This window comes from Chrysochloris asiatica, unplaced genomic scaffold, assembly GCF_000296735.1.
Source record: "Chrysochloris asiatica unplaced genomic scaffold, ChrAsi1.0 scaffold00210, whole genome shotgun sequence".
In the NCBI taxonomy this organism is placed as follows: domain Eukaryota; kingdom Metazoa; phylum Chordata; class Mammalia; order Afrosoricida; family Chrysochloridae; genus Chrysochloris; species Chrysochloris asiatica.
Window position 1 is genome coordinate 5381402 of NW_006408728.1, and position 12762 is coordinate 5394163.

Here is a 12762-nt window from a genome sequence, read left to right on the forward strand (position 1 = left end):
CGAGATGAACTGGCAAAATGACAGCATCTATCAATGGGCTTATTAAGCATGGCAACAATTGTGAGGTTGGCCCAGGAAAGGGCAGTGTTTTGTTCTGTTGTGCATAGTGTCACTATGAGTAGGTAGTGACTTGATGGCAACTAACAACAACAACAATGTTCATAGCAGCATCATTCACAATAGCTAAAAGGAGGAAACAGTCTAAATGGCCACCAATGGATGAACAGATAAGCAAACTGCGGTATACACAAACAATGAACTATTTATTACTCAGTCATAAAAAACAGTCAATCATTGAACCATGCTACAATTTAAACTCAAAAACATTATGCTAAGTGAAATAAGTCTGATTTCATTGATATGAAATACTCACAATATATAAATCCAAGAGTACAGATTTGTGGTTCTTAGACTGAAGGGAGAGATGAAGAGTAACTGCTAAGTTACTAAGCTTCTGCTAAGCTTCTTGTTAGGGTGATGAAGGTGTTCTGGAAATAGACTGAGGGAGTGGCCGAACAACACTGTGGACACACAGACTACCAAGGAACTGTTCACTTTAAAATGGTTACTCATTTTATGCTATATAAATGTCACTTTAATTCAAACAGCAGGTATGGAATCCAGCTGTACCATTACCTCTAAGCCAGACATTAAGAGATTTGCAAAAATATACAACAATGCCACTCGGTAATATTTTCTGTTTCAGAAAAAGTGATTTTCATAAAAATGCTATTTAACATGAAATGAAATGAATTATTTTAAAAGGAATTTTATATATTTAAATTTTCTCATTTCTAACAGTAAATATAGACAGCTATAACTCACATAAATAAAAACCCTTTGGACTCTTCAATAACTTTAAAAAATCCCTAAGGCAAAAAATGTTTACAAACCACTGCTTTAAACATCCTCATACTCCTTCTCTTCTAAACACACACACATACGGCTCCTTTGTATCTATCAACTATTTCATATTAATAAATGTAAAACAACCTACTACAGCGAAAAGACAAAACTAAACAAAAATCACCACCACTGAGTGGCGCTAAATAAGGAAAAGTCTCATTACAATGGAAATAACTAGATTACTTACCGATACTCAGTCTGTGAGACACAATCATAAAGTTCTTGGGCAGTAAATTTAATATTTTTATTTATCTAAAAAGAAAAAAAATAGAGTTATTTAAAACTGCATATCTACCTAAGCGAGTAGTGATGGCACAGTTGTTGTTGGGTGGTATGTAGTCCATTTTTTAAAGTTTTTATTGTGAATTGATAGTTTTAGTTTGCATGGGAGAACACTGGTTTTACACCATCGTTTCATTGTAATAGTAACAATCTCCTCCATGTATCATCATTCAACAATATTTGCCTCTACTCCCTCTGTTTTTGTTTTTTGTTTTTTGTTGGGAGGGGAGGTACACAAAAACACTCAGGAATATATAATAATTTAAACCAGAAAGGGCACATTCTGCAAGTCTGCCTCCTGGCTGCCATCACTCAGCCTTTCTCTTTCCAGGAGTCTAGAGTCCTTAGCTAATCTTTCCATGCCCTCATCTCTGCCCTATCTCTGGTGCTGCTTCTTCTCTGAATAGGGTCTCACATTCTGCTTGTGCTTTTCTCTTCTGATGGTCCTAGGGTCCTCTATTCCTGGACTGTAAGATTAACCATTCCCCCCATTTTTTGTTACAAAGCTTCTACCTTTACAGTTGCGACAGTCGCAATTAGTCATGATAACAATTATTCACTATTGAATCATAAGAATCTTATTCCCATCTCTTTTCACCAGACCCATCTAGATAAGATAAAAACCATTCAGTGGGGATTCTACCTTCCCCCACACACTCTTAAACTAAACTGGAATGGAGTCAATTTTGGCGTAGTTACCACCCCATGAAACAGAGTGGAAATGTTGGGTGGCTTCGAACTACCAACCCTTCGATTAGCAGTTAAGCATCTAATCATTGTACCACCAGGCTACTAATTAACCATATTGTCATTGTTGAATGATACTATCAAATATCATTTTAAAGGGCCTTTGAAATTTTCACTATTATCCCACATGCCAGGACCTAAATGGATTCAAACTTTAACACATCTCAGAGAAAGAAGGAGATAATTTATAGTATAACCACTATTTAAATATGATAGAATATGGATGTAAAATAGTTCAGTAAGCTGTTGTTGCTAACTGCCACTGAGTCGCTTCTGACTCACAGTGACCCTGTATAGGGTTTCTAAGGAGAGGCTGGCAAGTTTGAACTGCCAACCTTGAGACTAACAGTACAGTGCTTATCCTACAGCACCACACCAGGGTTTCTCATTAAGTCATTGTTGTTATTAAGTGCCACAGAGTCAGTGCCAACTCATAGTGACCCTGTATAGGGTTTCTGAGGAGTGACTGGTGAGTTTGAACCATCAACTTTGCAGTTCAAACCAACCTTGAGGGCAGTTCAAACCAACCTTGAGGTCATGTGCTTATCCTCTTAAAAACAAAAAGAAAAACAAACTTAAGTTTATTTCCTAAAATGTAGCCAGTAAATATATCATTCAATAATAAATTCTTCAATATACTGCAGGAGTACACAAGTAACAAAGAAAAACATACAAAGATGATCTAGATTTACCCTTAGTTTTAATGCAATCATCCAAATAATATTATGCATTTATCCTAGAAACAGCTGGGATGTACTATGTCTCCAGGAAATAGGAAATAACTAATATTTTGCACTTACTTTACTAACAAAGGAAAACTAAAACATAAATTCATGACATACACTATAGGCTTTACCCTGAAATATCTTGTTTCATCATATTTGTCATTTTGACTATAATTCATTTTACAGGAGCAGACTGCCATATGTTTCTCTTCCAGAGCAGATGAGGAGTTCAACAGTCAACGTTTCCACTGACAGTAAAGTGCTGAACCACTGTGCAACAAAGGCTCCTAATTAACCATACTGCTGTTATTAAGTGCCACTGAGCTGTTTCCAACTCCTAGTGACTCTGTAGAGGGTTTCTGAGGAGTGGCTGGTGGGTTTGAACGACCACTAGGGCATTTTAAATTATACTGTCAAATACCATCTTTCTGCTTAAGTGTACAATTTTAGTTCCTAGGGAACAAATACCTAAAGGATGACTTTGTTGGTAAACAGAGTTGTAACTATCGTTATACTATTTATAATGAATGCTGAGTATGAGAAATGGCTTAATTAAAAAAATTATTAAAATTCAAGAACAAAAGGTGAAAATTGAATATAAAAAGAGCTAACCCTCTTCAAAGATTTAGATGGTTCTATAACCGACTCGACGGCACTTAACAACAACAATATCATGTACTGGTGAGAGTTCTGGTGTAGTGCTGTGGGTTAATGCACTGGACTGTAAGATCAGTTTGAACCACAAGGTCGGCAATTCAAGCTCACCAGTCGCTCCTTGGAAACCCTATACAGGGTCACTATGAATCGGAATTGACTTGACAGCACTTAACAGCAACATCATGCATTGGACCTCAAGGTAGGTTTGAACCAACAGGTTGGCAGTTCAAACCTCACCAGTCAGTCACTCCTTGGAAACCTTATACAGGGCTGCTTTGAGTCAGAACCAACTCAATGGCACTCGACAACAACAACAGCAGCATTGTTAATGGTATGAGACCAAAATCTCCGTGTACTATGTGGTGTATAGGGAAAATTATGCTAAAAGAAATGACTTCAAAACTGTGGGAATCAGTTGTACATATTCTTATAAGTGATAAGTTTGGTTGTTTATCCCAATTCTCTTTAAGTAACACAAAGCAGTAACCCCAAATAGATCTATGTTCTAGATTTTCCAGGATGTGATTTTTAAAATATCCTATTGTTCCACAAATATATTTTTATTATTAGACCTAATATCTCAGTTTCAGGCTCAGAAAGTATGATGATATAAATACACCAATCATTTCAAAAGAGGAAATTGTCATAATAATTATATATATAACGTGACTACAAAGTAGTAAGGTTAATTTTTAAAAAGCTCATATGAACACCATTCTATGCTTAAATAGAACACCATTCTATGCTTAAATATATCCCATTATAACATATTTATTGTAATTACTTATATTATATATAATTATAGATAAATAGCACCACCACAGGATAAACACTGGACTGCTAACCTCAAAGTCAGTGGTTCAAGCCTACCAGTCGCTCCTCAGAAACCCTATACTGGGTTGCTATGAGTTGGAATGGACTTGATGGCACTTAACAACAACAATCAAATTATGTTGGTAGGAACTATAATAGTTTATTATAAGTATTAATAATATTCTTTGCTTAAAAACAAGTAACATTTTTTGACTATTTTCTCTGTGTCAGAAATTATTTGGAATACTTGGTATTAACTGTATATATTAAGCATTTACTATATATTAACTCGGAGTCCTGGTGTGGCAGTGTGGGTTAATGCGCCAGACTGCAAAGCTGTTTGAACTGCAAGGTCGGTAGTTCAAGCTCACCAGCTGCTCCTCAGAAACCCTATACATGGTTGCTATGGGTCAGAACCAGTTCAATAGCACTTAACAACAACAGCAACATGTATTAACTCAGACTCCTGGTTTGGCACTGTAGGATCTGCACTGGACTAGGAGTAAGCCACAAGATCAGCAGTTCAAACCCACCAGCTGCTCCTTGGAACTATACAGGGTCACTACGAGTCATAAATGACTTGATGGCATATCACAACAACAACAGCATACATGAAATCCCTGAGTGTTTACGAATCATGGTCTTCATAATTTATCTGTTGTAAAATGAGTAGTCCCATTTTATAAGTGAAGACATTAAGTCAGGGAGTGTTAAGTCTTCCTAGATCATACATTTAGTGTATCATCATTTGAACATACAGTTTGACCTCAAATTCAAACTTAATCACAAAGTTGTTATTGGAAGATTTTTGGCATGCAAAAAGTTAAACAGAGTGAACCAGTATAAAAGCGAAGAAATCTACTTAAAGGACTTTGACGGCATATTAAATGTGAGACCTAAATATATACCACACTCCGGCATTTTATCAAAACCAAATGATTACGACTCATGAACCGCTGCACCACCAAGACTTGTCTTTATGGAAGTCGAGTGCTAGGCCTTTGTTCTAAGGCCCTCTGGGTAGTTGAGTTTTGTACAAATAGTTTCAAACACCTAGGGATCTATTTGTACATTTATACCTTTTTAAAATAAACACAAATCCACAACTGAAAAGTAGAAATATATAGAACATATGGGCAAAAGAGCTTAGTTGTTGTTAAGTGCCTTCCAGTTCTGACTCATAGCAACCCTGTATAGGGTTTCAAAGGAGTGGCTGGTAGGATTGAACTGGCAACCTTTCAGTTAGCAGTTCAGTGCTTATTCTACAGTGACAGACCAGTACTTCAGGCAAATGGAAATTAAAAATCAACAGCAATGATGAGGAAAACATGCAAATTAATTTAGAAAAAACACAATGGAGCCTCACTACAGCTTAACTCCAGGGTCTAGACCGCAGCTATAGAGGAAACAAAATTATAGCTTTTCTTTCCAGTCATCAAGAAGTGGCTCTTTCCAGTTCTTTCCAGTCATTAACCAGAAGTGGCTCTTCCTCCCAAGAGGCAATTTGGCCATTCGAGTTGGGTGGAGTGGTAGGATACTTTTAGTTGTTACAATGACTGAGGAAGCTACTGGTATTCAGTACCTGAAGAACAAGGATGCTAAATACTCTGTCATGTCCACACAAGAACTGACCTCTCCAAAATTCCAAGAGTACCCTCAATGAGAAGCATTATTGTCTGCTTTTTCTTAGGGAACTAAAGAAAAGAACTGAATATGTGGAATTCAAGAACCTAATTTAATGCAAGCGTCAATTAAACAGAATTCCATTCCATTTTAGAAAGCTATGGTGCTGTGAGTTAATGTGCTGGAATGTAAGGCTGGTTTGAACTGCAATGTTGGTGGTTCAAGCTCATCAGCAGCTCCTCAGAAACCCTATACAGGGTCACTATGGGTAGGAACTGACTCGATCAACAGCACTTAACAACAACTTTTTAATTGATGTTAAAAATTTTACCTTAGAAATGAGACAAACAAAAATATTTTTCATACCTCACACTTCATTAGAAAGTTATAGAGGGTCTCAACATCTTGATGATTGCTGTTGGGGGCCAAAATCCTAAAAAATAAAAGGAAGACAGGAGAACTGAATGGTTTGAGGGAAAAAATAGTACCTTCTATTTTCTTTCAAAAACATACCTATACTCCAAAAAATAACTTATTGTATGATAAGCTTATTTAAATGTCTACAACATTCTTCACTTTTTAATTTGTCTATTAAAATTATGGAGTCCTGGTGTGGCACTGTAGAATAAGCACTGGTCTACTACACAAAGTTGGTGGTTTAAACCTATCAGTCATTCCTTAGTAAACCTAAACAGAGTCGCTATGAGTCAGAACTGACTTGATGTCACTTAACAGCAAAATTAAAATTATGAAGTCCTGGTATGATGCTATAGGACAAGCACTGGACTGCTATCCACAAGGCTGACTGCTCAAATACACGAGTAGCTCCTCGAAAACCCTACATAGGGTCACCATGAGTTGGCATGGACTCCACCACACTTAACAACAACAAATACAACATCAATTAACCATCAACCATAAACTTTGTTATATGTGAAATTATAGCTCATATTCTGAATTACAATGATACACAATCTTCAAAGATAGAAATATTTACAACCCAATCTTTTAAACTGCCAACAAAGCTCAAATGTTTCCCATAAAATTGTTCAACTGGTTGACTGATTAAACCATTGACTTGTGTGTCATCAAATCGGTTTTGATTCACAGTGACCCTGTATAGGGTTTCTGAGGCTGTAAATCTTTACAAAAGCACAAGCTCCTATACATCGGCTGGTGGATTTGACAGGTGACCTTTTGGTTAGCAGCCCAACCTGTAACCCACTACACCAAAAAGAGTGAAATCCTGATAATAAAAGATTTTCTGACTAAACTAAAATGATACTCTGAACAATTAGCCCAGTGCTCTATAAAAACTCAGAAGTTTCACCCAATTGACAATAAAAAGTGAAAAAAATCAGTAACAACCAGAATTATTGTTAGATATCACAGTGTTTCACAAAAAGAGCACTACACGGAAACAAAAGAGGAAGGGAAGAATACATTTCTCCTATTAGTACTAAAGTATTAATTCTTACTTTCTGAAACTATCCTGTAACTCATTCAGCATGAAGAATATTTTTTTTTCTTTTGAAGAAATAAAAAGAAAGGAATCGTGCCTTTATAGTACAGTGATGATGAGTATAGTCTTTCCAGCTGAGTCTAGCTGTGCAACTTGGGGTGAGTTGCTTAACTTCTATGTGATCTATCTTTACCTGTTAAATTAGGATGCTAATCATTCCTACTTCATACGGTTGTGGGAACTAAATGAACTCATATAAGAAAAGTATATGGTACATGGTATATATGTTGGTGCTGTTAAGTGCTGTGGAGTCAGTTCTGACTCAGCAAACTCTTTAAACGATCAGATGATGATGATACTTGTTATTATTTGAATTGATACATAATATGTTGCTGTTGGATAAAAACTCTGGATAGGGTTTTCTGAGGAGTGACTGGTGGATTTAAACTGCCAATCTTATGGATAGCAGTCCAATGCTTTTCCTATGGCAGCAAACCAGGACACTCCTCCATGATATATATGGTTGGTGGTTATGTGCCGTGGAGCTGGTTCTGACCATAGCGATCCTGTACAGGGTTTCTGAAGCTGTAAATCTTTATGAGAGCAGAAAGCCTCATCTTTCTCCTGCATAACAGCTGGTAGTTTTGAACTGCTGAGCTTTAGGTTAGCAGCCCAATTCGTAACCAGTATGCTACCAGTATAGCAAGTGCTATCTTATGTGTCCGGGGTCCTGGTGTGGCACTGTAGCATAAGCACTGGACTGCTACCTGAAAGGTTGGTGGTTCAAATCCACTAGCTGTTCCTTGGAAACACTATATAGGGTCGCTATGAGTCAGAACTGATTCAACGGCATGTAACAAGAGCAACATATTATGTGTCAGTTCTGATAATAACAACTATCATCATCATCTGATCATTGAAAGTGACAATAAGTGAATAATAACTACTGGGAAATCAAGTTATCTCAATAAATTCTGAAGTTCTAAGTGACATTTAATCACCATATCTGGACTCTTACATACTCAGTAGGGAGGTTTTCAAGAGAGTTAATCAATCTCAATAACCTTAATTCGATCTTTAGATTATTTTGCCTTTATTATGCCTGTGGGAAAGGTTTTACAAATAAGTCTGAAGGACACTGCAATATTTTTAAAGGTACATATACATGTTTAATTTTGCTACAAAATTACCCATGAACATGGTAGAGCACAAAGGGGGCAAAATTATGAGAAGTTGTTGAGTTGGCGCCGACTTATTATGCACAACAGAATGAAACCCTGCCTGGTCCTGTGCCATCCTCACAATTGTTGTGAAACATGAGCCTATTTATTGCTGGTGCCAATATATCAATCCATCTCACTGGGGGGCTTCATCTCTTCGCTGACACTTTACCAATCCTTCTCCAGGGATTGGTCCCTCCTAATAATATGTCCATCTCTTATACTTCAGACATACTGTCAGGAGGGACCAGTCACTGGAGAAGGATATCATGTGTGGTAAGGTGGAGGGTCAGAGAAAAAGAGGAAGACCACCATTGAGATTGATTGGCAAAGTGGCGCATCAATGGGGTCAAGTGTGGCAACAATTGTGAGGCTGGCCCAGGATCAGGCTGTGTTTGATTCTGCTGTGCATAGGGTCACTATGAGTCAGTACCAACTCGATGGCACCTAACAACAATAACAACAATAAAAGGCCCAAAGTATGAGAGACAAAGTCTCGCATCTTGGTACTTGAAGGAATACTTGAAAAAGTATGGCCAGAATGCTAAGAAGCATACTGGCCGTACTTCAACACAGATGTGTTTGTTCTTCTAGCAGTCCATAATATTTTTAATGTTACTTTTAATATACTCCAACTCTGTAACTCAAATGAATCAATTATTCTCAGGCTTTCCTTATTCATTTTTCAACTATCCCATGCATACGAGGTTACTGAAAATACAATGGCTTGAGTCAGATGCACCTTCGTCATCAAACTGACATCTTTGCTCTTCAACACTTTAAAGAGGTCTTGTGCAGCAGATTTGCTACAGCAATATGTTATTTGATTTCTTGACTGCTGTTTCCATGAGCGTTGAAAGTGGACCGAAGCAAAATTAAGTCCTTGACAACTTCAATCGTTACTAGGTCCAGTAGTGAGGTCTTTTGTTTTCTTTACATTGAGGTGAAACCCATACTGAATGCTGTGGTCTTTGACCTTCACCAGTAAGTATTTTAAGTCCTTGTTACTTTCAGCAAGCAAGGTTATATCATCTATATATCGCAGGTTGTTAATCAGTCTTCCTCCAATCCTGATGCCACATTCTTGTTCATTCTCAGAGGATCTGTTCAGCATACAGACTGAATAAGTATGATGACATAACACAACCCTGGCACACCTTTCCTGATTTTAAACCATTCAGTGTCCCCTTGTTCTGTTCTAACGACAGCTCCTTGGTCTATGAATAAGTTCCTCATGAGCACAATAAAGAGTTCCTGAAAGCTTATTCTCTATAGTGTTCATACCTTGTCATGATCCACAGTCAAAAACTTTTGCATTGTCAATAAAGTACAGGTAAACATCTTTCTGGTATTCCCTACTTTAAGCGAAAATCCATGTGATGTCAGCAATGATATCCCTCATTCCATGTCCTTGTCTGACTCCAGCTTGAGCTTCCGGCAGTTCCCTGTCAATGTTCTATTGCAGCTACTTTTGAAATATGATTAGCAAAATTTTACATGCATGCAATATTAATGATATTATCTGATGACTTCCACATTCCACTGGGTAACCTCCTTTTGGAATGGACACAAATATAGATGCCTTCCAGTGTCTTCCAAATTTCTTGACATAAATGAGCGCCTCCAGTGCTGCATCAGTTTGTTGAAAGATTTCCATTTGTATTCCACCAATTCCTGGAGCCTTGTTTTTTGTCAATGACTTCAGTGTACCTTGGACTCCTTCCTTCAGTATCATTGGCTCTTGAAATGGTCTGTACAATAACTTTCTATCCCTTCTTTTTTCTTCTGATGATTTCTGCATCATTCAATATTTTCCTTTAACATTGCAAGTCAAAGTTTGATTTTTTTTCTTCAGTTCCCTCAGCTTGAGAAATACTGAGCATGTTCTTTCCTTTTGGTTTTCTAACTCCAGGTCTTGGCACACACTGTTATAATATTTGACTTTGTCTTCTCAAGCTGCCGTTTGAATTTTTCTATTCAGCTCTTTTACTTCAACTTTCTTCTATTTGCTTTAGTATTTCTACATTGGAGAGCAAGTTTCAGATTCTCGTCTGACATCCATTTTCCTTCTTTCTTTCTTTTTTGTAAAGTTTTTATTTTGAATTGAGAGATAATTTACATGGGAGAAAATCGGTTTCAAAGCAATGATTTCGATCCCCTCTGTGTATCATCATTCAATAGCATTTGCTTCTAGTCTCTCTGCTTTTGTTTTTGTTGGTTTTTTTTTTTTGGGGGGGGGGGTTGTACACAAAAACACTCAGGAATATATAATCATTTAAACAACCAAAGGGCACATTCTGCAAGCCTGCCTCCTGGCCGCCAGCACAAAGCCTCTCTCTTTCCATTAAGTCTAGAGTCCTTACCTGCTCTATCTCTCCGTGTCCTCATTTCTGCCTCCATCTCTGGTGTTGCTGCTTCTCAGGATAGGGTCCCACATTCCACTTGTGCTCTTCAACCTTGATGGTCCTATAGTTCTCTGTTCCTGGACTATAGTATTAACTACTGCCCTCCTTTTGGTTACAAAACTTCTATATCCATAGTTGTGACAGTTGCAATTAATCATGATAACAATCACTTACTACTGAATCATAAGAATCTTATCTCCAGCTTCTTTCACTAAATCCGTGTAGACATGATGAAAACTTTTTCCTTCTTCCATGTCTTCTTAATGACCTTTTACATTCTTCCTGTATGATATTCTTGATGACATTCCAAAACTCTTCCAGTTTTCAGTCACTAGTGTCTAATGCATCACTTCTGTTCTTGAAATGATCTCTAAATTCAGGTGGGATACGTCAAATTTTGGCTTTTATGGACTTGAAAACTTATTAGATACAGCCAAACAACTGCAGAGAAAGTGTCACAGGGCATGGGGGCTCAGGAACATAGTCTTGGGGTACAATATGGTCAACTGGCATAAAATAGTCCACAAAGACAGTGTTTAACATCCTACTTTGTTGAGTTATGACTGGGGTCTTAAAGATTGTGAGCAGCCACATAACATGTAACTACTTGTCTCTCCCTGTTCATAGGATAGGAGAGTTATGAAAACTGAAGATGTATGAAAACAATTAGTCCAATGAACTGAAAGATTACAGGACATCAGTCTCCATGAATCTGAGACCAGAAGTACTAGATGCTACCCAGCTACTACCACCAGCTGCTCTTAAAGGGATCACATTAGAAGGGCCTAGACAGAGTAGGAGAAAGTATGGAATGAAACTCAAAATTACAAAAAAAGACCAGGTTTACTAATCAGACAGAGATTGATGAAACCCTGAGACTATGGCCCTTGGTCAACCTTAAGGTCAGGATCTGAAGTCATCCTCCATGGCTCAATTTTCAGTCAAGCGATAGATAAGTATATAGAGGAAACAATATTAGTGAGGTATACAAACCACTGAGTGGCAAACTCTGAGATCAAAAGGAGACTATTTACTCAATAACTAAGACAAATTTTTAAAAAAAGAATACCAGTTTCATGGAAACATTTCTTCCCCCAGCTACAGTTTCAAAATACAAATAATCTTGTAAGTACAACAACAACAACAAAACTAGGATACTACATTGGAAGTGGTTGTAGGAAGGAAAGGTCATAAGTAATTTGATTAAGTAAATGAAACAAACTATCCAGTTCAACTAAACTAACCCTTTAAAGTGCCAACAGGAAAAAGACTAATTACTGTGTGCTAATTTTTTAGAACTACCAACTGTTCCTTGGAAACCCTATACAGGGTCACTATGAGTTGGAACAAACTCAACAACACTTAACAACAAGAAGACTTTGAAATTTAGTGTAAACAAACTACCAGCAATGTGGAATAATTTGTGTTATTAAGTGCTTCCACTGGGTAGGTTCCAACTCATAGCAACCCTGTATAGAGTTTTATAAGAGTGGCTGGTGGGTTTGAACCGCTGATCTTGCAGTTAACAGTCCAGTCCTTATTATACAGAGCCACACTAAGACTCGAGAATAATCTGTACTTATTCTTTTTTAAAATAAAAATATCCCTATAAATATGTAGTCCTGGTGTGGCACTATGAGTTACTGCAGTGGTAAAAGTTGGTTTGAATTGCAAGGTCGACGGTTCAAGCTCACCAGCCACTCCTCAGTCACTCTCTACAGTGTTGCTGTGGGTCGAAAGGGCAGCACTTAACAACAGCAACAATTCTTTTTTATGGCTTTAGAAATAATGCAAACTAAGAACAAACAAGATGGCGGATCGGGTGGATGTGTAGCAAAGAGCTCCGCCAACAACAACACAGAATACCCGACCAAGCAGGCTCAAGGGATGGTCCCAGAACTCTGAACCACATATAAAGGAAT

At 37.5% G+C, this 12762-nt stretch overlaps 1 protein-coding gene across 1 annotated transcript in view; it reads right to left on the minus strand.

Annotated features, from left to right (window-relative positions):
* SWT1 (SWT1 RNA endoribonuclease homolog (S. cerevisiae)) overlaps positions 1-12762 on the minus strand; it is a 127472-nt gene that overhangs the window by 18247 nt on the left and 96463 nt on the right. The window contains 2 exon segments of the mRNA XM_006872708.1: positions 1094-1158; positions 6120-6186. Coding sequence (XP_006872770.1) covers positions 1094-1158; positions 6120-6186 — 132 coding nt within the window.